Here is a 27,932-nt window from a genome sequence, read left to right on the forward strand (position 1 = left end):
GAGGAAATCAAATAAAGTTTTTAGCAATACATTACTAATCAAAAATTAAGTTTTGATATTTAGGGTAGGAAATGTACAAAATATTTTCATGGAACATGATCTTTACTTAATGTCCTAATGATTTTTGGCATAAATTTTGACCCATACAATGTATTTTTGGCTATTGCTACATATACCCGTGCTATTAAGACACATACATTTCCCATTTTTCAAAGAAAATAGATAATGTAGTCTAGATGATGATCAAATTTTTCATTTTAAAATAAGCTATCAAACAGTAGCTATGACTTCCAGCCAAATCAGATACATATAATACTAGTACAGCTGTTGAGAACAATAATATTTATTTAAAATATGTCTCATACAACAAATAGATGACAGGATGTTTTATAAAATATATACAGCAACAGGCATTAAACTTCAGTAGAAATCACACAAATATCAGCAACAGTTATGCTGCCAATGTTTCAGATTCTATTCTTTGTGCACTGGGAGTGTAGTATAGTACATTATCAAACTGCTGGTCAAATGTACTGAGAAAGACAAATGCATGGAGTATTGAAAATAAGGCGTATAGTATTGACTACTGCATGATTTATTATGCTGTTTTATCCAGTGACACTGTAACCAGGCGGTGCTACAAAAAACACTACTGATAACATTTATAAAAGAAAAATATAGATGGGTACTCTCTTTCATACCTCATAAACTTTTCATAAAACTATTTTAAGTATACATCTTTGCTGACAGAATACCTTACATAACATAAAAGAAAATAAGCGCTGATGTCAGAAACAGCTTCTATTGAAAGGAAATACAATACAATCTCTTATGGTTTTCTCTTCAAAGACTTTGAGCACGACCTTCAGAGGAAAAAACTACACAATCTGCATTTTCCACTCCGTTCTTACTTCAACTACTAAGAGAAACCGGTAACAGAATTGAAATGTGAATCTGTGTGAACCAAATGGTATCTTACATCGCTGATTCATTTGTGGAGTTTCCTAAATGGGGGAATATGAAACATATATATATATTTTTTTTTCTCAGTATAAAGTCCCTTCACATGGCATAAAGCAACCTGCCCAAAAAGCCCGAAAGGAAGTTGTTGGAGTTAATAAAACCAACGGTTTATATATATATATATAAAAAAAAAAAAAAAATCCCTATTAAAAAGCAGGGAGGAAAATGTCAAAATGATGTGAAACTGGCTTTCAGAATGACTCAAAGGAGCCTTTTTTCTGCTTTCTGTTTTTCCAATTCTAGTTATCTAAAATGCTATTGTCTAAGGACACGTTTAGCGAATGATTTACCAGAATAGCTATATTGCAAATCTTGATTAATATTACACTCTAATGCCTTTATACACACCCACACGGATCAAAGTAACAAGCTCGAGCTGTCTGATGCACGCAAGATTGGATTTCATTTAGATTTAAATAGAAAACCGGCAAGCTCAAGAAAAGCAGGTAATCAGGAGAAGAAAAATCAGCTGGAAAGGAAATGGAAACTTTTTTAAAAAGAGATCTGGGTTAGCAGTCCTCCCATGTTGTACGTATCAGAGACAGATACATGAAAATGAAAGTTTTGTCATTATTCATGTTATTCCTCATGTTTTTGGACCCCAAACATTCTTCCTAATCTTTTTTGTGTCCTATAGGCCTGGAATAACACAAGGGTGATTTAAAATAGACAAATGTTTATTTTGGGGTGAACTGTCCCTTTAACAAGATAGCAAGAAAGCAGAGAAAAACTTTGTCTCAGCAGCGTTAGTCTGCCGCCTTTGTGTAAATTCAGAGTAAAGAGCTGAGACACTCTGAGAGTCTTGAGACTCGGGCTAAAAGGACTTTGATTGATTTCCATTTTAATCTAAAAAATGGAAGAAAAAAGATGTGAGAGAAAGAGGAAGATAAAAGTAAGCAGCTCGCTATAGTGTCTTAGTTTCAATCGATGATGCTGTGGATGCACTGGGGTCCAAAGGTCTGAAGGTATTCAAAATTTTTAATAATAATAATAAATGTTATGTGAAATTAATGAAAAACAAATATTCAGGATTCAACACTATTTCTCAGTACATGTGTGATAAAGTTTCCAATAATGGCGTTATACTGATAATTGCAATGTGCCTTCAAATGGGTTTCTAATGCTGTTAAATTACTAAAAACCGCAGCATTTTTCATTACACTGAGAAAAAGTAAATAGTAAATAGTGTAGGACACATTTAGTCTTTTCACACTGTGCTTTACCCCGGTTTACTGTCGTTACAGACTCCGCTTTTAACCTTGTGTTTGACAACGCTTTCGCGGTATTAACCCCACATTGCTTTGCTAGAATGTTAAGTTTAGATGCTTAGCAATATGTTGGACTGTCAAGCGCATTATAAACAGTCTTTTCATTAGTGAAAAAATGTGTAATTGTGACTCAAAACAGTCGTGACATAAGTGAAGAAGAGACTGTTTTATTCTTACCTTTTTAGTCCTGAGGCAAAACTTGATAGTAGGCTAGAGCCGTTATGAAAAACACAGATTAAGCGTTGCGTTTGTCCAGTCACCGCGAACACAAATCTTAAAGAGATCCCCGGGAATTAAGACTTGTATGGCTTAATGTAGCAGAAAACCCATGAAAGTCTTACGGTGCGTTCACACTGGCACGTAGCGAGCGGGGCGAAGCGAGCGTCTTCAATTCATTCATATGGAAGTTGCGCGTAAACGGTCGCGTGGTGCATTTTGGGATTGGAAGCGGCGCAGAGAAAGCGTTCAGAGCAGCTGAGAGCGTCAAAAGGTTGGGCATTCCTCAACTTTATGCAAATCTCGAGCGCAAAACGCTGGGCGACAACCAATCGCTATGAGAAGTAGGCAAGGGAAGATTATGACGCGTGTTACCGAAACTGGTGGATTACTGAGCTGAAATTACATATTATTGAAAAAGTCATGCAAAAGTAAATTCTACTTTGCATGTTGTTAGTATACGCTATAGTTCAGTTTGCGAACCGCCGTTAAAAGAAGACAATGGAACATAAATAGGGTGTGAACATTGTTTTTCAGAGGTGTGCTCAGCCCTAAATTAGACACTCCCCAAAGCAGTGGCGTTGTAGCGTTGCTAGCGGCACTGAGCGTGGATTTGACGCTGTATGAATGCACCGTTACGTTATTTAAAAAATCCACATCGTTTTATACATATTTTGGACTATGGGTGGCGCCATTATTTCAGTCACGTGAAATGGCTGCATTTAGTGTTGCTAGTTTTACTGCAACACAGCTAGGAAAACAAATACTGATCCAATGCCACATTGTGCGGCTTTTGGTTGTAATTTTAAGTCGAGGGCAACAAGAGAAGCAATGTAAGTTTTCACAGCTTTTCCTAGCGATAAGAAGAGGAGAAAAGAATGGGAAGTTGTTTGTGGATGAATAAATCTTTTTAAAACCCATGTTTTGTTCTCTAAACTCTAGCCCTGATGCCTTTAAGGCTTTTAGTAGACCACAGCAACCAAAAGAGCTTACAAACAGCATAGACAAGAAACGCTAGATGCCATCCTCGCAGGATGTAAACATGCCGATGCTCGTCATGATGCTGCAGCCTCTGAGTTTCTTAGCATAGATTTCACTCAATATCCAGGATGTTTAGACTCCTTGTAGGGGAAATTCATGGTAAGACATTTGGTTTAAGTCTATACTCTTAAAAATAAAGGTGCTTTAAAAGGTTTTTCACAGCGATGCCTTAGAAGAACCATTTTTTGTTTCACATAGAACCATTCGGTCAAAGGTTCTTTAAAGAGTCATCTCTTTCTTACCTTTTTATAATCTGAAGAACCTTCTTTTGCCACAAAGAAACTTTTGTGAAACAGAAAGGTTCTTAAGATGTTAAAGGTTTTTTATGGAACCATTTAAACAAAAAAGGTACTTCTATGGCATTGTGAAGCAAGAGCGTACAGTTAAATCCATCACCATGTGTATGTTTTTTGAATAGCTGTGGTCATTGTATCAGTATTTTGTTTTCAGAGTTGTGTATACTGAATTTTGTCGAGGTAAAAATAGCAACAGGTAGCGGCAGTAGCTCAACGGACGCAACCATTTCGCATCATAATGGCACCTTCCTATAGTCCAAAATAAGTATAAACTATTTGGATTTTGTGAAATGTACATTTTTAATGGGTTTTCTACTACATATTTCAGTAAGAGACATCATTTACATTGTAATAAGCCATACATGTCATAAAACCTATAAAACCTTTTTAAAATTATGGGCAGTGTGAAACAAGATAACCTGGGACTGCATTTATAGGTTGTTTTGAGTAACCCAGGGTTAAATATTTTCAATGAGAAAAGCCCTGTTTAATCAAATCAAAACTTTTAAAGTAGAATATCTTAAATAATCTTTATTGGACATTTGGACCTCAGTCTACGTGTTGTGTGTCTGTATCCATATGCCTTCCACCCATCAGATTGTCTCCCTATTAAAACCAGGAGTATATATGAAACATTAGTCTGCTACCCAGCATCCCAGAGCTATTTACAATCTGCTGTGCTTTAGAGGAGTAGGCCACGGTGAAAGAAAGAAAAATAAAAGAACATCATTATTTAAACTGGCTGATTAATTCACCATTTGACAAGTGGGTGTTCAGAGCCACTTTTCCACAGTTTTTCTCTCTCCCTGCTTTTTGCTCTCTTTTGTCAAATAATCAGGGAGCCAGAGACCAGCTTTATCTTTTAACCGCCATGTTTTTGTCACTTTAAATGCACTGGGGACGGCTTACATTAGAGGGCCGTGCGGGAAAATAAGAAGGATGTTTGCTTGAAGCTGCAGTTCATGATTTCTTTGGCACCATCTGCCATTGGTTAGTTAATTAGAAAGCCCTGCCCCAAACTCACGCCATTGGCTGAGCCAATGTTGTTGCATCAGTATGCTCACATAAACAGAGCCACAGTGTTTGTTTATGTTTTTGGTGTGGGAAAAAAACTATGAATGGCTTACTTTTAAGAAGAAAGTATTGGAAGATGGAAAACTTTATACACATTTAAGCACAGTTTAAATGGTTTGAATTTGATTTAAATAAAACATAATTGCAGGTGGAGAGAGAAAAAAGTTCCATTGAGCTGTACTACACAGTCCAAGGACTTTTTCTGTGAGTGCAACATACGGCATGTGTGCATGAACAGTATACATTGTGCACTTAAAAACGGTTCATAGAAAATTTGTGATAGCAACACATTCTCGTCTACTGACGTTACAGAATCCGCTATAGATATAGATACGTTCGGATGAGAAATCACATGCTTGCAGCACGTCCCTGAAAGGATCCAGTGGAAAGAGGAAATGAAAAGGCCCTGATGGTTAGACAGCAGCTTTCTGTCCTTGCTCTGCTGGCACAGAGTAGACCCTAGAGAAACAGAGAGAGAAAGAGAAAGAACAGTCAGTTCACTATGGAGACTTTGTTTAAATCTTTAAGATTTGATGCTCCATTTTTGTCTGCCTTTCCCTTAACAGAATTTTTTCCTCATTAAAACGTTTAACACATAATGAAATTAATGACAGATATGTTTAAAATGGTGCACACTAGGTGAAAGCTTAATGAAAGCTGTTTTATTTTTAAATGGAGTGGGTCATGAGATTAGTCAAATATCTCTTTTTGTAGGTTAATTAGATACTTTTGTTTACTGTGAATCCTTCAGAATATCAAGTAACAAAATTAGCCTAGCACCAAAATTCACATTTTTAATACTGAAGTCCTTTGAGATGTGATGTGAGAGACATGAAAGTAACAGTTTGATGAGAGGAACGATGTACTGTTTCCATCAATGATGACTAATATAGTTCAACATGGTTCTGGATGTAAAAATCCCATTCATTTTCAGCTTAAAATAAACCTTTAAAAACAGACTTACTCTGAGCTATGAGATTGTTAACATACAGCATATGCTTTTGTTGAAGACCTTAGTTTGAATTTTTTTCTTTCTTTTTTTTTTTTTTTAAATAATTAAACATGTTCAACAGCGGAGTTCCTGATTTAAAACTACATTACCCATGATTCCACAAAAATCTTCACCAATCAGAGAATCAAAACAAGTAACTTATGTCAAAATGCTTTCAAACTACTTACTACTAACGTAATTTGCAATAAACTTGACATATATTTCTATACACTACCAGTCAAAAGTTTTTTTCAAACAGTTTGATCCAAAGTACACCAAAACAGTCAAATTGTGCAATATTTTTACTATTTAAAATAACTATTTTCTATTTGAATGTTTTTTAAAATGTAATTTATTCTTGTGATTTCAAAGCTGATTTTTTTAGCATCATTACTCCAGTCACATGATCCTCCAGAAATCATTCTAATATTCTGGTTTGCTGCTCAAAAAAACAGTTATGATTATTATTATTACTGTTGAAAACAGGTGAAGAGATTTTTTTTCAGGTTTCTTTTACAAATAAAAATTGAGATGAACAGAATTTATCTGAAATAGAAATGTTTTGTAGCATTATAAATGTCTTTATCATCACTTTTGATCAATTCAAACATCTTACTTTTAAATAAAAGTATTAATTTCTATTATTTCTTTCCCAAAACTAAAAAAAAAAAAAAAAAAAATTACATAATATACTGACTCCAAGCTTTTGATGGTATAGTGTATAATGTTTTTTTTTTTATAATAAAGTTTTTTATTTCAGATAAATTCTAAACTTTGGATTTTTCTGTTCATCAAAGAATCCTGACAAATAATATTAGAATGATTTCTGACAGAATATTAGAAATAATTTACACTGAAGACTGGAGTAATGATGCTGAAAATGTAGCTTTGATCACATGAATAAATCACGTTTTAAAATATATTCAAATAGAAAACACTTATTTTAAATGGTAAAAATATTTCATTTTACTGCTTTTGCTGTACTTCGGATCAAATAAATGCAGGCTTGCTGAGCTGAAGAGACTTATTTAAAAAACATTACAAATCTTACTGTTCAAAAACTTTTGACTGTATGTCAACATTTGTATAACTATCTGTAATTTCTTAATTGGATTACGTAATTTGCAAATCTTTATGGGATTGTAGTTCTTTCCATCACTAAAATCATACCAAGTATTGTATACCTTCATCTTGTCTGATTTTCAAATAGAATTTGCTTCTAATGAGGTAATTGACCTTGTAGCTTGGTTTGTGGCTTATAACTCTTAAATTAGGCCTTAAAAAACACCTCAACAATATTACAATAATATTGCTGTGGCCAGTAATAAATACTTCTGAAACCAAACCACTGAATGTTGCGACTGACTAATCGGAATTGAGAATTGCAGAAAGCTATATAATATTTACTATATTTATCCACCTTTTTCTTTCCATACAAGTGGGCCATTTGTAAAATTTATTAATCTGGCTTCTGGTCTCATCCGCATTCAGCTATTTTTAGCAGTACAAAATAGCTAATTTTGCTGCTTGAGAATGCAAATTGTTGTGTCTTACCATATTATTTTAGTGTAATATCTTAATTATGAGCAAATCGTTTTACCATTTACTGCGCGTTTTTATTCTTATCATTATTTCCCTATAGTGGCTAATGAATTAAAAGTCTCCCTCATAGCATAGATTTATATTTTTACATTGCTATAATGTTAGTTGTGTTGCAAAAGCAATCATAATTCAGTGTAATGTATCTGATGTAAGATATTCAAGGATTTTCTAAGAAGCCTTGTTTGAACTTTTTGAGCTGTGGATGAAGTTTTCATAATACAATTAAATGTTATCTCATATGATGATTTTTCAATGATGTGTGACCCATTTTTAACATTCTTCAGACCCACCGAACACCTATTCAATGTCTTAAGACTAAAAGCATTGCAGTCGCAATGACAATGGCTGAATAAATTTACACAGCCAGGCTGATATCTGTAAAGAATAGGGTCAGCTATGGGTCACATTGTACTTAAGGCAATATAAATACATGCATGTGAGAGGAGCCTAACCCATGACTTGCGCTTTAAATAGAGGGACATTCAGCTTATAGTTGAGGAGAATGATGAATGGAGCTCTTTGTGACACATTCATGCTGTTCAAACACATGTACGTACGCTTGCTTTCCTCAGGTAAATGCTGTTTAATTTGCCTCGGTGATGAATTCGTTCACAGTTTGCCTGGCTTTATGAACTCTATGGCAAGATTTTTGCCCCGCAAGGCATTTCGGGGGGCTTTTATCGTTTTTTATTGAGTGCGCTTTCTGTGAACATGCTCAAAAAGGTTCAGTGTTGATCCATAGAGCCTGTGGTTGCTGTGTGATTAAGCCCCTTTCAGCCATCCTATCACTCAACACCGAGAAAAAAAAGCCATGGCTCAGCTAACTGCATTCCCCTGAGGTAACCTGTAATCCTGCAGAAGAATTTAACCTCAATAAAGAAAGCGAGAGTGAGAGAGAAAGAGAGAAAACAGAGGATCTTTAAGCTTGCTGTGTGGAGGCAGGTGTCAGACAAACTCTGCTCCCTCCCCAGCTTTCTCTCACATATCACCATACTCAGCAACTCACTGAAACTGATTACTGTGCAAAACAGGCAAGCATAGCGGCCAAATTCAGTTACGCAACCTATCGAGGCGACAGCGATAGGCCACGATGTGGGGGACAGGATGTGAGAGAGAACAAAGCTCTTTCCTTTTGTCTACAGAAAGCATTTTTATCTTTGAACTGTATTGATTTTGTCACCTTAAAGAGACAGTCCACCTTAAACAATAAAACATGTCATTTATTCACCCTGATGCTGTTTCAAAACTCTTTGACTTTTTATTACATGTACAAAGAATAGAGACTAGAGATTTTAGGCTTCTAAAATTCACTAAAAGCTACCATAATTAGTTCATTACTTAAAATGAAATGTAATTGTTTAACTGTACCAAAGCATAAAATATCATATGTGTGCAGATATTTAGAAAACATGCTAAGTGCACATACTTGCTTCTTTTGTCTGCCACAGATAGTCATTCTACTTTGAAATGCATGTTCCGAGTCGGAATGTCTGTTTTTGTTTTGCTCTGTATGATTCTGCCCCCGGGGTTGCCAGTTAGTGGAAAATACATCATATTGCAGCCATGAAAGCCAGCAAACGAACTTGGTCGGAGATCTACTTTGAAATGTTTGGTCAGTGTCAGAATGTCTGCTTTTGTTTTGGTCTATGTAATTCAACCCACTGCTAAAATATCCAAAAGTACTTTGACGCCTTGGGTTGCCAGTTAGCAGAAAATGCAGCGCATTGTAGCCATGGAAACCAGCAAACAAACTGAGTCGGAAATTGCAGATTCTAGCTGACCTAAAAAGCCTCAGTATTCAGCTAAAAAACTTTATGACCAGGGGATGCATTACACAGAACATGTTTTTCCATTGTGGTTCTATGTAAACACACGCTAGACGGACATTATGACCATTGCAATTGCGTCTCACAATTTATTTATTTTATTTTTTTTTGAAGTGTCTCACATGAGACACTGTGTTAAGTTAAAAGAATTCTAACTTTTACATGCAGTGCCACTCATCAGTGTCTTTATCAGAAGACCCCCCGAAGATGGGACAAACGTTGCAAGCTTTTGTTTACATTAGCAACTTGGCATGGCAACTGTTTTAACCGATACTGTAGCATTCTGCACTGTTTTTTAAAAAAAAAAAAAAATTCTGAGTGGTACATTGCACGTTTTAGATGCAAAAAAACACATTCTGTGTGAACAGACGCTTGTTCCTGTTAAATGTCATCAATCTGGCAATCCGCGTAAGCGTTGAGTCTGAGGAGAAGGGAGCAGGAGATACAACTAACTCCAGCATTTTGAATTTGGACTGCAGTACCCATTTTAACACTAGCTGTCAATATGACATTCTGTACCTTTAAGTCAGTGAGGTAAACTTAAGTCAAATTTGTGGAAGAATCATTCAGACGGGTTTTTTTAACTAGATCAGCTGATTCCTTAAAAGGATCTACCTAAAAAAAAAAAAAAGATTTGTTTATGAATTAGACATCTGGATCTGAATTTTCTTTTGAGATGAACTGTTTCTTTAAATGCACAGGGGAATGATTGCTTGATATGATAACTATATCTATAAAGTTTTAATAATCATTCCAATTCCAAAACGCAAATATAATGATAACGCATTTTAGAAACTACATCACTTGGATCACTTTTCAGAATGGGTTTTTTCCAGCTGATGGATGATAAGTACGTTGATAACTACTAAGAATCCACCCAAAGCGTATGCATTAATAATCTAAAACAGCAGAAGATTACATGCTATTTATAATAAATAACATTATTGTGCACTGGTGGAAGCTAATAGAGTTATCTCTCTTGGTGTGAATGGACCTTTAAGCTTTAAGGGAGGCTTTACAATGGTCTGAACCTGATTCAAATGATTAATCATTTTATGGTGTACAGATAAATGGCATGTAATTTGTTATACTGTTTAATGTATTGATTCAGGTGAGGACATGCGTTGTGCGAGTGTGGCTGTGTTTGCACTAAGAACAACAACATGAATTGCAACACCTTTTTCTTCCTTGTTCCTTCTCTCTCTCTCTCATAAACATACAAACAGGTTCAGGCAGTTTTGTCCCTGATTGTTTGTTTGTCTGTGCAAAAACATCATGACAAAACAGATAAGGAAAAAGTCTGTTTTCTTACTTTACATCTAACTTTTTAGGTTTTCGAATGCAGCCATGACATATTCCCACAATGTAAACTCTCTCATGGTTTAGCAGGTCATATCTTGTTCATGTTAGTCAGCGCCTGGCATGTTTTATGTCCTTTTTTTCTTTCTTTTTGTTTCAGGGACTTGTTTCTAACAGCTCAGGGCTTGAGGGGCGTTTGACAGATGGCTGGAAAGTGGAGTCATCAATGCACATGTACCAACCCGCTGCTAATGGTGGCCTATCCCTCCTGCATACGGCCCTCTATTGTCTCGCCTACTGGTGTCGTCTTGTGTTTCGAGGGTTACCAGGGATTCGCAGAACTGTTACCCATCAGACTGGTTGGACCACCCCAAAAGTTGGCGGGGTGGAGCGTGCAGACCAGCTTGTAAATCTAAGCATCGATGTGTCACTCATGATAAAGTGTGAAGTAAGCTGAAGGTGAGACAAAATTATTTTCTTTTCCACCTATTTTCCAGCAACTGCTGCCAAATCCTTCTTACATCCCGTATAAAAGCGGGACCATGTGGAGCAACTAATAAATAAGCAATTGTGCTCGTGCAAATAGCCTGAGCTTCAATATTTTCCGAATTATTAGTGAGCGTGAAGTACATTAGATATTTCCAAACCTCTACACACAAAGGCATGCACAAATCCACACTGCATTTGCAGGCAGCATGGGTAATAGTTTGTGGAGCGCTCGCACACATTCCTGTCAAATGGATTTTGCCATATTCAACCCAGCATGCTTTGAATCTTTAATAACATTTTTTCCAAATATGTTTATCTGAAGCCCAGGTCATTTAAAATTGCTCGCAAGTAAAGCTAAATCAGTCTTACCCCTGTTCTCGGCTTCGCAAGTAGCGTCTGAAGAGGACAATAGCTGTAAAGATAAAAGATATTGCGTCTTAATAAATACAGAAAAACTACTTGTGTTTTTTTGGTTAAAATAAACCAAAGACATCCAACACCCCATAATGGAGCTGTTTAACTTGACAAGTATTTGGCGTATAGCTTTAGCTTGTGTTTCTTGTAAAGTTCACACCCATATTAAACTGACTTTTTACAATAAAGTAAACCTTTTAGATATTCGTTTACAGCATGTATCTCATAAACTTTATAACTGCCGTATAATTATAAGGAAGCATTTCTGGGCTCGCATTTGCAATGTGATCTCATTAATAGTCCTAAGGATTCGTATGTAAAGTGTATTTCTTTACACAAGTTTTCATACATTTGCATAGGCACTGAATGTACAATACATTACTAAACAAATGGACAGAATCAAAACAACTTTAGATGTACAAAAAGCTTATATATTGAATTCAAATTATTATTAATATAGGTATAACATAAAGGATTGACAAAAACTGTCAACAATCCATGTTGTGCATTTCAGTCCATATACAAATAGCAAAAATATACATGTAAACATTTAATATTCTGTATACTAATATGATCATCAAGCTGCCATTTGCTGGAGATTTTTACACAGACTATTTGTGAAAATTAATAGCATGACTTTTAATACTTTTATTAAACCGTAGTGTCTAGCAAATGTCTGTGTCAGTGTGGTAAAGTGTGCTAGGACTCAACTTACCTACAATACTTCCAATGGCCAGAACTGCAACGCTAACGGCAGCTATGATGATTACCAATGTTCCACCTAAAAAACGATAAAAACAATATAAACCACGAGGATGTGCATTTAATTTGTGCACATATTCTTCAACTCTAAATCTGACATCTGAATGAATCCAAAAATAGAAGAGTTAGAAGAGAGAGAAGTTTTTGCCAACCTCCATTATCACCGTCTCCTGTGGATTTATCTGAGTCAGGGTCTGCTCCAGGACTATCTTCAGGAATTGTTAATTCAGGACGTCTTTGCTTCACTGGAAAAAATGCAAACACAAGGATGATCATCATGGATGAACTGCCGTCACATTATCCACAGTTACAAAATTCTGAATCTTAGTTTTGAATATGTTTAAACAGGGACCGATTACAGCCTTGTAAAATGATTTTGTAGCTATTTTACTGAAAAGACTTTAGTGGCACCAAACTGAAGTCCTGGGTTAGCAGGTTTTTCCAAACACTTCCCCATCTGCCATTGTTCAATCAAGTTTTTTTTTTTTTTTTTTTCAGCTAAAACCAGCCTAAACTGGTTGGCTGGTCTAAGCTGGTTTAGGCTGGAAGTAGCTGGTTTTTCTAAAAAGAAAACAGCTTTTCTACTAAAACCAGCCTGCTGACCAGTGTATTTTTATTTTTATTATTTTTTTTAATTTATTTTTTTTGTCAGCAGGGTATGGCTTTTTAAAGTAATAGCTGTACTAATATTATCAATGTGATTGTACTGACACTATTGCATGAGAACAAATCTTGAACTTAATTGAACTGAACCAGGGTTAGAAATTAACTTTTGCATTAAGGGGCAAAATTAACTTTTGCATTAAGGGGCAATAATTGCCTTCCGGAATTTATTTCCAGGGGCATTTTTTACATTCGCGAGGGCAATTTTTCACCAACTTTAATGTCAAATACTTGAATTTACTCAATTACTTTAATCAATATTTTAAACTGTTGTCAATAACAAGACTGTTTAAAATTGTGACCCTGGACCACAAAACCAGTCATAAGTAGCACAGGTATATTTGTAGTAATAGCTAACAGTAACAGTACATTGTACTGTATGGGTCAAAATGATCAATTTTTAATTTATGCCAAAAATCATTAAGTAAATATCCATGAAGATATTTTGTAAATTTCCTTTTTTTTTTTTTTTTTTGCACCCTCAGATTCCAGATTTTCAAATAGTTGTATCTCAGCCAAATATTGTCCTATCCTAACAAACCATACATCAATGGAAACATCAGTGATTTCAGCACTGACTAATCTAAGAGCCTCTGATTGGCCAGTGCATTCCTAAGTTCAACAGAAACACGTTTGGTTGGTTATAAGGCTCAACACTGCACAAAACCAGTGTTGCCAAGTCCAGGATTTTACCACGGAATTGGGCTATTTTAATACTGTTTCCACAGGTTGTTTTTTATGTCCACTGGTTGAAGCAACCTCAATAATCTTGCCCCTGAAATGCTTATTTTACCATCTGAAAGCTAAATAAATAAGCTTTCCATTGTTTGTTAAAAAAGGAAAATATTTGGCCGTGAAACAAATATTTAAAAATCTGGAATCCGAGGGTGCAAAAAAAATCTAAATATTGAGAAAATCATCTTTAAAGTTGTCCAAATTAAATTCTTAGCAATGCATATTACTAATAAAAAAAATAGGTTTTGACATATTTACAGTAGGAAATGTACAAAATATATTCATGGAACATGATCTTTACCTAATAACCTAATGATTTTTGGCATAAAAGAAAAAACAATAACTTTGACCCATACAATGTATTGTTTGGCCATTGCTACAATTAAACTTGTGCTACTTGAGACAGCTTTTGTGGTCTAGGGTCACAATTGAGCTGAATAATGATGCCATTGTCTTTTTAGAATTGCAGCTGTATACATTTCATAATTAATAAAACATGAAATGCAACTCTCTTATTTTCCTGTTCATTACAGTTCATTACAAATCTGTATTTGTATATTTATTGTACTTCACACAACGCGTGAACCCATATAAGCAGCATAGCTTAATGTGTCTATCTTTGAGCCAATTCTTTTTTATTAATCACTATCTTTTTTGCCTTTTCTAGGAAATTAGATGGGAAATGAATCACAATTGTGATCGTGCTCATATCTGAGAGTTTTATCTCCCTCCAATCCCACCTCCCACCCTTCGCATCTGCCTCTGGCCAGAAGTGGTGAGCAGGGCTTGCCTTAACAGCTCAGTAATTCTATCAGAGAGCAATCATTCCGCTGATGAAGACGGACAGATCCTCGCATGGGAGGGCTGAATGAGACTGCCAACGTCCATTAAGGGGACGGACAGTGGTGCGGATGGAGCCGAGGCTATCAGCGGCACTCTGCTGGGAGATGCTAATTGATTGCTTTCAGGAATTAATGTGGCGGATGAGCTGGTCACGTCTTACAGTAACAACCTGTCTTCATGTTACGTGTGCGAGCGGAGAGGAATACACACCTACATCCTCACCGTCCTCATCGTCACCTGGGTAAATGGGAATATGATGGAATAGAAAAAGTTAAGGACAGAAAATTAAATAAAAAATAACACTGTTACAAAATAACAATGGTTATTTACCATCATAAATATAAATAATCAACTTTCACCCCCAAAATTAAGCAAAAAAAAATAGACAAAATATTATTTTGCAGTAAAAAAGCTTGTTTTTAAGCTTTGTGAAATTATTTTTTTTACAGTTAAACCCAAACTCATTGTTTCAATTGTCCGATTATTATATATTTTTTTGTAATTTTCCCATTATTTTCAACAGTGATTTTTATCATATTTATATAGATTTTTCTGCATTATAGTAAAATAAACCTATGTATTTATTAATAATATAATTATTTATTTATTTTAATATAATATATTGTTAATATAAAAGTTATATAAAGTTTTGTAAAATATATATATATATATATATATATATATATATATATATATATATATATATATATATATATATATATATATATAGAAAATATTTTCATATATATTTTTCACATTTTTGGAGCAGTATTGGGTGTAATGCATTACTAAGTTTCGTATAATATAAAAAAATATATTTTTCATATATTTTGAGCAGTGTAAGGTGTAATGCATTGCTAAGTTTTATATAAAAAAATATTTTTATATATATTTTTATATATTTTTAGCAGTTTTGGGTGTAATGCATTACTACGTTTTGTATAATATAAAATATTTTCATAAATATTTTTCACATTTTTGGAGCAGTGTTGGGTGTAATGCATTAATATGTTTTATATAACAAAATATTTTATATATTTTGAGTAGTGTGGGTGTAAGCATTACTAAGTTTCATTTAATATTAAACAATATTGTTTTTTCATATATTTTGAGCAGTGTTGGGTGTAATGCATTACTAAGTTTTGTATAATATAAAAATATTTTCATAGATTTTTCATTTATTTTGAGCAGTGTTGGGTGTAATGCGTTAAGTTTTGTATGATAAAATATATATATATATATATATATATATATATATATATATATATATGTATATATATTTTTTTTTTTTTTAAATATATAATATATATATATTAAAAAATAATTTAATATATATATTTTTCATATATTTTGAGCAGTGTTGGGTGTAATGTTATATAATATAAAACTAAGTAATATATTACTAAGTTTTATATAATATAAAATATTTAATATTTATTTTTTATATATTTGAGTAGTGTTGGGTATAATACATTACTAAGTTTTGTATAATATAAAAAAAAAATTAATATATTTTTCAAATTTTTTGAGGTGTAATGCATTACTAAGTAATCAGTTACTCTAATTTAATTATTTCTAACTTGAAAAAGTAAAGTAAGTGATTACTCTTAATTTTCCAGTAATTTAATTACCATTATATCTGATGAAATTGCATTAAATACTGTACAGACAATAGATCAATAGTGGATTTAACATCAAAATATAATAGCCATCTCCCTTTAAACACTTGGATCAGTTCAGAAATAATTTATGTAATTTCATATCATTTATTTTAAAGCATTAAACTAGCTGTTTCATGTCTATTATGTCTATTGTACTGTTCAGTTGGCCGAGGTTAACTTGGGATTTAGAAAGTAATTAGTATTAAGTAAAGTATTACTTTTTACAGTAATCTAATTACACTGTTGAAAATTTGATAGGTAGCTAGTAATTAATTACTAGTAATTACGTAAGTTACCCAACAACGATTATGAGAATGAGATTTTGGAGAAGAAAGTGTACACATAGTATTAATGTATAATATTCATAAGAAATAAGTTTAATTTTCTTTAAGCTAATATAATTTTTCTTTTGTGATTGTGGGGTGAAATATGACCCTGGCATGACAAAATGAGATTCAGACATATTCAGATTTTCAGAAAACATAACATACCGATGTCATCTCCTGAAGAATTGAAATCTTGGTCGTCTGACGATGCAGCTGTTGATTTGAATATGTAAATAAGAGGTTAGAGGTCACATGAACATAGCCAGTTATTTTAAAGGTCATAACTAAATATCTTCACTGGTTATTCCACTGCAAGATAGTGAAGGTGAAACAGCCCCACTGCGAAATGACTATTTTAACTTGTATATATATATAGCATTTCATTTGTCACACATTTAAGTGACTGGCATCAATTGATGAAATCTCTAGTGTTAGCACAGAACTTGAGAGTGTTCAAGGCGCGTTGGATGAAAAGCATCTGCTAAATGGCGAGTAACAGGAGGATTGGTTCACAAGCCTGTCACTGATACAGATACTTTAGACAGAAAAAGATGGATTGAGTACAAAAATAAACATCTGAATAGGACAAAAAACTTTTGATCAAAGTACGACAGAATAATGTAAGCCTAGATGGAATTTATGTGAACTTACCTGCACCTCGAAGAATCAAAAACAGAATCAGTAAACGCAGCATCTTCTTATTCTAGGAAAAAAAAAAAGATAAGGAGAAAAAATTAATCTACACATTAGAAAGCTGCACCTAGATTTCTCAAGAGCTTTGATACACACTACACAGTCAACCTCATGAACCTGGCCTAGTGTAACCTAGATAAATTCACATAGAACAACTGCTTTATCTCTCTAATCTCAAGCGGAACACAATAATCTGTTACACCACTGCATGCCATAGTTGAACATGTATGTCAGTGTTAATCAATAACTAGAAATAGAACCAACCCAGTATGAAACAGAACTGTGGTAAGCCAGGCTAAATATTACAAATTCATCTGAAGTTTTTAGTCCCTATCTCATCGTGAATTTACTGTGGGCTGACTTATCTTCAAGTCTGTGGTCTGGTGTGCACTTGTGAATGCAACTTTTTTTTGTTTACCAAAGCACTTCAACAAGCACACTCGACAGGAAACTTATGCTGAGTGCCGTGAGCTCCTTTGAGGACCATGCAGGCTAGTCATGCTAAGCAGTTTTAGCTTAGTTTATTTTCCCATGACAGTACATTCTTAAACAGTGTGGGTATTTTATTGCTCCCTTGAAATCATAATCTTGTAGGTCTTTTAGCTTTAGTTGATAGCTTCAAGGCTATCTATATGCTAGTCTTCTCCTAAAAGTTCAAATAAAGCTGTGGACAAAATAAATGCATTACTGCATCTCTTTGTGGAAAGTGGATGCAAAATATTGATCTTGCAGGGGTGCATGCAAGCAGGCTGTCATGTCAATATATCTTCAACAAGTTCCCGTGAAAGAGGAAACTGTGTCATTTCCTTAAGTATTACCCATAAGTAACTGTGACTTATTATTTCACAATTCTGTTTATATCTCAAAATAATTCCTCAAAATGCCTTTTTTCTCTAAATTGTTAGATATAAACCCAGAATTGTGAGGTATGCTGAATTGGTAGATGTAAACTCTCGCATTTTCTGAGAGAAAATATTTGAATTGTGAGGTAAATAAAGTTGCAATTAATTTTATTTTTATTTATTGTGGCAGAAGCAAAACAAAAAAACGAATTGCAAGACACAAACTTGCAAACTCAGAATTCAGATTGAAAAAATATCACTATTCCAAGATGTAAACTCAAAATTCAGAGGAAAAAAATCTGAATTGTGAGAGAACTTAGAAGTCAGAATTTTGAGTTTTAAACTCAGAATTCAGAGTAAAAAAGTCAGATTTGTGAGATGTAAACTCAAATTTTAACCAAAGAAGTCAGAACTGTGAGATGTAAACTCAAAATTCTCAGGGAAAAAAGTGAGAATTGTCCAATGTAAACTCAAAATTTAAAGAAAAAGACAGAATTGTGAGATGTAAACTTAAAATTTAGAGAAAAAAAGTCAGAATTGTGAGATATAAACTCAGATTTCAACCACGAGTGAAATTTGTGAGATGTAAACTTAAATTCAGAAAAAAAGTCAACATTGTCAAATGTAAACTAAAAAGAAAACTCAGAATTCAGTGGGGAAAAAAGTCAGGCTTGAGATGTAAACTCAAATTTCAACCAAAAAAGTCAGAATTGTTAGATGTAAACTCAAAATTTAAAGAAAAAGACAGAATTGTGAGATGTCAACTTAAAATTTACAGGAAAAAAGTCAGAATTGTGAGATGTAAACTCAAATTTCAACCAAAAGTCAGAATTGTGAGATGTAAACTCAGAATTCAGTAAAAAAAAAAAAAAAGTCAGAATTGTGAGATATAAACTTAAAATGCAAAGAAAAAAAAAGTCAGACTCAAACTCAAATTTCAACCAAAAAGGTCAGAATTGTGAGATTGTGAAAATGTAAACTCAGAATTCAAAGAAAAAAAGTCAGAATTGTGAGAAATAAGTTAGACTTGAGATGTAAACTCAAATTTCAACCAAAAAAGTCAGTATTGTGAGATGTAAACTCAAAATTCTGAGAAAAATAAGTCAGACTTGAGATGTCAACTCAAATTTCAAACGAAAAAGCCAGAATTGTGAGATGTAAACTTAAAATTCAGAGAAAAAAGTCAAAATTGTGAAATGTAAACTCAAAGTTCAGAGAAAAATAAGCCAGACTTGAGATGTAAACTCAAATTTTAACCAAAAAAGTCAGAATTGTTAGATTTAAACTCAAAATTCAAAGAAAGTTTTTCCCTTGTCAGGACATGAATGGAAATTATATTTGTCAGGTCATTTCATGCAATCTTAAACTTAAATTAGTAAACACTTCCAGCCTGGAGGCAAGCAGACGTTAACTTGAAATTTGAATAAAATTATCCCCTCATTTCCTGTAACAGTAAGAAATGATTAATTTCAGACGTATGTGCGATTTGTCAACCTCACACCTTAGTGGTTTAACAACCTTCATTGTGAAACCTGAGAAGCTGCCAAATGTTTTAATCATTATAACTAAAGCAACAAATACACATGGAGAAACGCTCCTCTTCACCTATTATGTTTTCAAGATTTTACTTCCGCATGGTACCTTTCCCAGAACGGCATTGTTGTGGTCATTATCCAGGCAGATGTTTGACACACACAGCTGGCCGAGCTCAGCTTCCGCTTGCCGTTACTCTTAACAATTACATGTATTTATTTTTGCTCCCACTTCGGACTAGGAAATGGGAACCAGCCTGGGAATGACCTTTTCCTGAGTCTTCAAATGGTTAAATATAGCACACGCTTTTGCCATACAGTAAAATAATTGCTATAGTGCCCAAGCTCCAAATTCCCCCAGCGGCCTCCATCTCACACGATCCAGATATTGTTATTGGTGCCCATTGTGTTAGGCTTCCACTTCCTGTTGTTAATTGCTGTTGTGATGTCACAATAACTGGGAAATCCATACAGGGAAGTGACACTGGGACATCATACACCTGCTTTCTCCATTCACATTATACTACCACAACTGGATGTCCACTTTGGACAGTTTTCTTACGCAAAGCCTGTAGCTAATAATAGGCCTGTTTATAACTGAATCAGTCACTTCTTGCTGGCACAATGAATGAACAATCTCAAATAGATACCCTTTAGAATAAAGGTAACAATTAAGAATAACGACAACAAAAACATGTCCGTTTACACAAACAAGTCCACAGCAGTAGCACATGGATTTGAATCAGTGAGTCGTTCATTGATATGAACTATCCGAATGCGCTCAATCGAATCATTTGAATGAATCATACTTTCCAACGTTACATTAGTGATGCAAAGTCTGATTTATTTCCATGAAACGGTTCTTTTCGGACAGTTTTAAACTCCTTGATTTAATATATATAATCTCCACGCACAATACGCCATAGTTATAAGTATACTTCCAGTTTTTGTCTGTAAGTAAAGAAGCTTAGATTGAGCATCAGGCTCATTGCACAGCAACTCACCTGTCAAAATCCTCGGTAATTAACGGCAAACTTCGACAGTTCTTTTTTAGTCTGACATGCTACTTCGGCTGTGCGTTTTACGTCATCAACCCGGAACTAAAGTTCAATTCGGTTCGGTTTTGTCAACTAGCTTAACAATTACTTCCTGAGAACAGGCTTTGAAAGAACGATTCGCTACATATGAGAGGAGACCTTTAAGGATGAATAGATTCACTAGAATGCCTCGTACTGAGTTTGGAGTAAAAGTAGACTTCAAATGGTATTAGTATGTGGTATTTGCAGATCTGAATTCAGAACGCGACATATGAAAATGCCATTTAGTATGAACTGATTCACTAGAATGTATCAGATTTTTTATCTGACTATAAGAGAGGGAGAGAGTTGTTTATATGAGCGCATTAGATTATTTCCTTTTTTTGGATGCCATAGCATTGCTCGTGCCGCGTTCAATAAGGAATACTCATGTCAAATCAAAGTCCTCTTAAGGCAAGCCATTCCACTTGGAGGCCATCTTTGAATGCAAGTGTAGCTTCTATCTCTTTGAATGGGGAAACATTAAATTCTCCAAAACTGTTCACTAAGCTTACGGTTAAATTTCATATTTGAAATCCCAAATGAAATCTGACAACAACTGCCTCATAAATATTGTTCCTTGTGCTTCAATAGCGTAACAAAAAGCATATTTTTCAAGCTAAATCAGCCAGTGCACATGCGCTATACTGAGCACACGTCTCAAAATGTAAATTTTTTCTATTAACCCCGTTTGACACAATCTTTACTGCTAAACTACCATTAATAGATCATGTGAGAATAGGACCTTTTAAAAAAAAAAAAAAAAAAAACGGAAAATTAATTCCGGCAATTTACCAGTAAGGGTAGTTGTAACATTACCAGTAAATTGCCAGAATGATGCTGTGTGTGAACACGGAATAAAGATTACCAGTATGAGCATGTAGAACGCTCTGACGAATAAAGTCTGCTTTGGTCCAAATTGGTCAATCATAGCGTTCTTATGGAGATGACATTTACAAACTTCCGCTGCTTTTTTAAATGAGTTTTTCTATGTAAATACGCATTTGATGGATATCTTTAATCATTGGGCCTAGTCTCGCAGCTTTTTCAAGTGTTAATCTCGAGACCCAGCCTTCTTTCTCATTCATCAGCTCTGCAGTTGGATGCTATTATGCGCGTCTCGGGTTTATAAGAGCAAAAACGCGTTCTGTTTGATCATCCCTTTATGCATGTCACTCATACTTTGTTGTCAAATTAGACAGATAGTGAAAGTAAAGCGCTTTTGCTGACAATACAGAATTTACCGGCATTTTGGTGCTGATGTGTGAAAGGTCTCTTACAGTGTCTTACCTGTGCGAACAGCATATTTCTGTATTTACCGGTAAAGTCATACTGGTAATTTTACGGCAATTTACCAGGATTGCTGTGTGAAAGGGGCTTAATCATATAGAGAAGGTTTTAGTAAGCAGGAAAGGGTGCAATATTTTTGACAAACTAAATTTAAAAGCTGGTAAAGATACGTACAAGCAGTTTTAATTAAGATATTATAGCCTAAGGTAATATTTCACCTACTTGTCCAGAAATGATCAGAACAAACGTGAATGTTGTCATGTTTGGCCAACCACAAATGCCTTTTGTTCCTCAGACAGTTTTTTTTTTTTGCACTCTTCTCCTTGATTTGTTACAACTTTTGGCAGTCTATAGTACTGCAAATGTCTTTCCTGGCTCGACTAAATAGTACAGTCCAAAACAGGACAATAATTGACTATTTGACAGCAAAAATTAACAAGTTCTGTTTGGTTCAGTGGAATTGTTTATGTTTAGTGCCGCCAATATTAATGACGTGTCGTGAAAGCACTCTATAACTATATTTTTGTTTAAAAGACAAGTACATATTTAAAAACAATTGTGATTTGGTGCCATGCCAGTTCGACGCTGCCATTTTATTCCACTTTTCTCTGAGGATATCTGACTCAGAATGGAATTCCGTTGTAAATTTTCAAATAGCAGTTGGGAGCTGTCTGGAGCACACCATTACTCTCCAACAGAACTAAGTGGTGGATTAGCATGAGGGACAGGTCATGACAACGTCGACAAAAGCAAGAATATGAGTAATGCTTTTGACGCTGTCAAATGAGCTCAGTTTGTACAACAACTTGTGAGTACTTGGAACTGTGCTGAGCAGAAAGGAAAGGAGAGTTTGCTTTGACCCTGGCAAGTCTATATTTGTTAGTCTAATTAGGAAATTATCATATTATAGTAACAGCAGTTGAAAGCAGCCTGGAACTCTTTGTTCTAATTGTGCCGTGGCGTACGTCTTAAATGTGTCAAAAACTGTTAATAAGTGGAAATGAAAGAAGCATTGTGTTATGTGATACCAGTATGTCTGTCTTAATGATAGGCTGTCTTGGCAAACTCATCCATAAGGGACTGCGGTACTTGTGGAAAAAAGGAACCCGGCTCTCCATAAAGAAAGAAAGATTGTAGTGGCTTAACTCGTCTCGTAATTTGGAATTTCCACGCTCAATTCAGGTCGTCACGGCAAGAGAGATTCTCTCAATTAAGCTGTTAATCAGAAGATGTGGGACTGGTTGTCGGAGCAAGCACAATCCGGGCTTGTAAAAATGTGACAACAAATCTCCCATCAACAGTAACCTACAGCTGTCTGAAACCCCCTTCGACCCCCTCCCTAAATTCCAATTTGGTGCGCCCTGCTGCCTCGGAGAAATAATAAGCTGAACCAATTTGAAAATATTTATCAGTGCAGTCCAACGCCTGAGAGTTGACAGTCCTCCTGAAGCTTGCGTTGCTGAACAATTGGCTAATATATTCGTGTGTATTTGAATTCAAATTGAATTTGGTCTATTCTCCAGCTTTTGCACTTGTTTTTGCCTCCACCTAATTTGTGCTCTATCATTAATACGTGCGATACTGCAAAAGAGGCTCAACATGAGCCTAAAGCAACGCCACCAATGAAAACCACATTTTATACCTCATAAAATCATAAATCAACACACAGTATAACAGGATTTTTCTCATTTTGCTTTGTGTGTGATTTCTCCGTCTTCCATTGTGCAGACGTTTGCTAATGGTGGTATGGCAATGCTGGCTGAAAGTTGCCTGCACACTATAAAGGTTAAAAATACACATTTGAAATAAAAACCACAGGGACTACAGTACAAAGGTTTTGGTCATGGCATTACCTTCTTTACCATCTAATTGTCTGTTTTTCTTTATAGTGTGCTGGTCTTTTTTGCAACTCTTTGGCTTTAAGTATTATTGTGTTTTACACGCCTAGACTTTGTAGGTGTGGTGAGTTTTTGGTGTGTTCTTCAGAATGCTAATGTTAAATGCATTGGACAATTAGCCTGAGAAAGTTTTGCAGATAAAACAGTGTGTGTGTGTGTGTGTGTGTGTGTGTGTGTGTGTGTGTGTGTGTGTGTGTGTGCGTGCGTGCGTGCGTGCGTGCGTGCGTGCGTGCGTGCGTGCGTGTGTGTGTGTACCTGGTATTCATCACGTTATGGGGACCAAATGTCCCCACAAGGATAGGAATACCAGTAGATTTTGACCTTGTGGGGACATTTCTCAGGTCCCCATGAGGAAACAGGCTTATAAATCATGCACAATGAGTTTTTTTGATGAAGTAAAAGTGTGCACAATCTCCTGTGAGGGCTAGGTTTAGGTGTAGGGTAGGTGTAGGGCCATAGAAAGTACGGTTTGTACAGTATAAAAACCATTACGCCTATGGAATGTCCCCTTAAAACATGTAAACCCAACATCATAAGGGTCCGTTTTTTGTAATTGAGATTTATACATCATCTGAAAGCTGAATAAATATGGCATGGTATGGTGTTATATAGGAAAATATGGATACAACTACTTGAAAATCTGGAATCTGAGGGTGCAAATCTTAATAGTGAGAAAATCGCCTTTAAAGTTGTCCAAATGAAGTTCTTAGCAATTCATATTAATAATTAAAAATGTAATGTTTTGATATAGTAGCTTTAAAATAAGCTATACACAAGTTCAGGTTAGATATGGAGTAAATAAAATTAAATCATTTGCAAGTTTTACTGTCATAACATGGCGTACACTTTGAAAAATAAAGTTGCTTCACAATGCCATAGAAGAACCTTTTTCGTCTAAATGGTTTCATAAAGAACCTTTAACATCTGAAGAATCTTTTTGTTTCACAAAAGTTTTTTGTGACAAATACGGTTCTTCAGTTTATAAAAGAGTAAGCAAGAATGGTTAAAGAACTTTGACAGAATGGTTGTTTGTGGAACCAAAAATGGTTCTTCTATAGCATCACTTGAAGAACCTTTTTAAGCACCTTTATTTTTAAGAGTGCATTTTCGGGAAAACTGGATATTCAGTGGGACATGATTTGGTACATCAGGAATTGACTGGATTGTGAAAAGTGCGCATTACGTACTACAATAGACAATAATTAACAATAATTAAATAGCTATTTGGCCTATATCCATGTTTTGGAACCTTAGTCAAAGGAAAAGGAACATTTTCAATACAGAGATCAAGTTTCAAGTCACACTTTTGAGTTTTTACTAGTTTTAAGATTGCAAAGCCAAACATTTTCCACTTTCTCTATAATAAACTCTTCACCAAAAGAGCAGGAATATGTATTAAATAAACTAGGGTTGTAGGGTCAGCTGATTTCATGTAGAATTTAAGCAGATGAGGAAAGGGTCAAAGAAAAAAAGATATGGAAATTATTTTGTGCAGAAATTATTTCCCACCAGAAAATCAAGAACAGGAGCAAACAAACTGGTGACTAAGAAACTGCCTTGAAATTAATCTTGTCTGATTGTTTACTTCGTCTGAGTCAGAAACTGTTGTCCATGTCTCAAACATATCTAGGCCAGACTCACTAACAACTCCCAGTTGAATCAGTAGCAGTCCGTTTATAACATTAAGGTTCTATAAAACACAGGTATACACAGTGTCCTAACCAGGCGTGACCATACAAGTTTATAACTGATATGGGTGGTTAGGAACAAAAACACTTAATGCACATTAAGTTAGCATACAACAGCTTCTCTTTCTAATGATGAGGCTGTATTAGAGGCTGAGTTTCCTTTTTAATCATTAGCTGCTTAAATCAAATTATTTTTAACTGAACATATTGTTGCTTTTTTTATTCCCCATTATGCCAGCTCCCAAAGTGTGAATACATGTTCTGCCAGCTCTTTTCTTTATTTCACACTTTCACATCTGGTTTAATGGCACATGTGGCCTGTTATATATTGCAACAAAGATTCTAAACATAGTCAGGCGTCTTATGATCTACAGTTCCTCAGTGCCAGCACCTTGTGTGAACCAAAAACCTCAACACCGCAGATATGTGACTAAAGTTAATAGACATGGTTTTGGTAAATGTTTAAATTTGGCCTGAACTGAAAGTGAAAGACTTGTGGGATAGTAAAAACATGGTTTATATAAGATGTACAAACAAATGTTTCACAGGTGTGATTGCTTGAGACAGAAGCTGAAAAACAGGAGGTTGAAATAGTGCTTTGGTTGTATTTCACTCTTAAAAACAAAGGTGCTTTTAAAGGTTCTTCACAGCGATGCCATAGAAGAGCCATTTTTGGTTCCACAAAGAACCATTCAGTCAAAGGTTCTTTAAAAGAACCATCTCTTTCTCACCTTTTTATAATCTAAGGAACCTTTTTTTCCCACAAAGAACCTTTTGTGAAACAGTTCTTCAGATGTTAAAGGTTCTTTATGCCACCATTTAGACAAAAAGGTTTGTGAAGCATCTTTATTTTTGTGTGTACAACTGAAAATATTGAGTTTAAGAGGGAAGTCAAACAGTTTGAATTCGTTTTAAATCCAAAATTGACTACAAAATACAATTTTCGTCATCATTTACTTAACCCTTGTGTCATTCTAAACTGGTTTTATATATAAAAACATCATAAAATTAGTACTTCTGAAGTCATATAATAATCCTACAGTTCCTATTCATAGCAACTGCATGGAAAAGAGTGACCAGAGTTTTTTTCTTTTTACATTTCACAGAAGAACAAAGTTAGAATGACATGAGGGTAAGTAAACGGTAAGAGAATTTTTTAAATATTTATGTACTTTTTCTTTTTTGAGCTTTGACAGGGTTGGCTTGTCACAAAAGAACAGCAATAATGATAGACAGGACCTATAGTACAATAGCACGGACATCAAACATTCATCAAAGGTTCTCAGAATAAAGCAGCACATAAAAACACATCCTCAGACGCAAACTTAACCACAGCAACCAACCACATGGAGCTCGTATAATAAGGATATGGTTATGATTACATAAGTATTGTGTTTCACAGTATTTGCTGACGGAGGTCTGTTTTACAAAAGAAAAAGGGGGTGACAAGATATGCAAACACCCCAAAACCCCCCAAAAGTATCAAAGTTTGAAGCGCGTCAGAAACTGAAGGGAAATTTGCTGAAAAAGTCAGCACTTCAAATGAAACCTCTGGTCTGCCGTCGTGGTTTGACATTCTCTGTAAGTGTGACGTCATTTAGGTCGCCTGTCGAAGCTGAACGGAACTCAAAACTAAACTGACAGCGTTCACTAACTTGACGGGTGAAAGAATGTTCTTGAGTGCAGTCAAGACAAACATGTTGCACAATCTTCCTTCAGTATCTGAAAGCTAACATGACTGTGCAAACAATTTGGTCAACTGTAGAGAAAAAGTCTGCATACCAGGTTTTCCTCCAAACCGTGCTCTGAGACCATAAGTAGACTTGCTTTACAGACACGCACTGTTGCATTTACAAAAATAAACTGGCATATTCCGAGAATGAATCTGTTACTGTTTTAGAAGAGCTTTTGAGACAGAACTCTCCTTTAAGCATTGCCACGCAATGCAGTACTTGTCAAAGCAGTAATTGCAATGGTAAAACTAACAGTAATGTCAATAGTAATGGTAGTATAATAATATAAATGAGCAGTTTTATGTAACCTGGAAAAAGTGCCTGACAAAGTCTGTCTTCACTTTGGAGGTGGAAACATCTGCACCACTTGAGTTATTTTCAATATCTGCACTGACCATATGGCTTTCAGAACAACTGCAAATAAACATCACTAGTGAAACAGCCAATGAAACACTGCAGCTCAGACATAAAATATTGATAATAAAACTACGTTTAATTACAGACTCACCACTTCCTTGGCCCCTGCAGCACTGACTAGGACAGGAAGCTGAGCTGACTGAAGCTGAGCTCTAAGAGCAGCAGAATCATGCTGATCTAAAACTACACTATGCACGTCATCCTTCATGTGCTACAAAACTACACCTGCGTGAC

General features: G+C 34.9%; 1 protein-coding gene across 1 annotated transcript; it reads right to left on the reverse strand.

The window, feature by feature from the left end:
- Positions 1–327: 327 nt before the first annotated feature.
- On the reverse strand, positions 328–27,906 carry LOC141285337 (uncharacterized). The gene is made up of 8 exons (XM_073818358.1): positions 27,790–27,906; positions 17,181–17,232; positions 16,695–16,742; positions 14,753–14,779; positions 12,454–12,546; positions 12,255–12,320; positions 11,495–11,537; positions 328–5,377 (listed from the first exon to the last, which is right to left on the reverse strand). Exons 1-8 carry the CDS (start codon positions 27,904–27,906, stop codon positions 5,332–5,334), a joined length of 492 nt encoding a protein of 163 aa, XP_073674459.1. The 3' UTR covers positions 328–5,331.
- Positions 27,907–27,932: the final 26 nt, after the last annotated feature.

The sequence above is a fragment of the Garra rufa genome, chromosome 14 (genome assembly GCF_049309525.1).
Source record: "Garra rufa chromosome 14, GarRuf1.0, whole genome shotgun sequence".
Lineage (NCBI taxonomy): Eukaryota > Metazoa > Chordata > Actinopteri > Cypriniformes > Cyprinidae > Garra > Garra rufa.

What these genes read in the sequence shown, in the direction of transcription:
- LOC141285337 (XM_073818358.1), bottom strand. Translation starts at nt 27,906, where the DNA reads ATGAAGGATGACGTGCATAGTGTAGTTTTAGATCAGCATGATTCTGCT. An exon ending in TTCTTCAGGAGATGACATCG is followed by an intron (nt 14,780 to 16,694) that starts GTATGTTATGTT and finishes CCATTTACCCAG; the next exon opens with GTGACGATGAGGACGGTGAG. An exon ending in TTGCGAAGCCGAGAACAGGG is followed by an intron (nt 5,378 to 11,494) that starts GTAAGACTGATT and finishes CTGTTTCTCTAG; the next exon opens with GGTCTACTCTGTGCCAGCAG.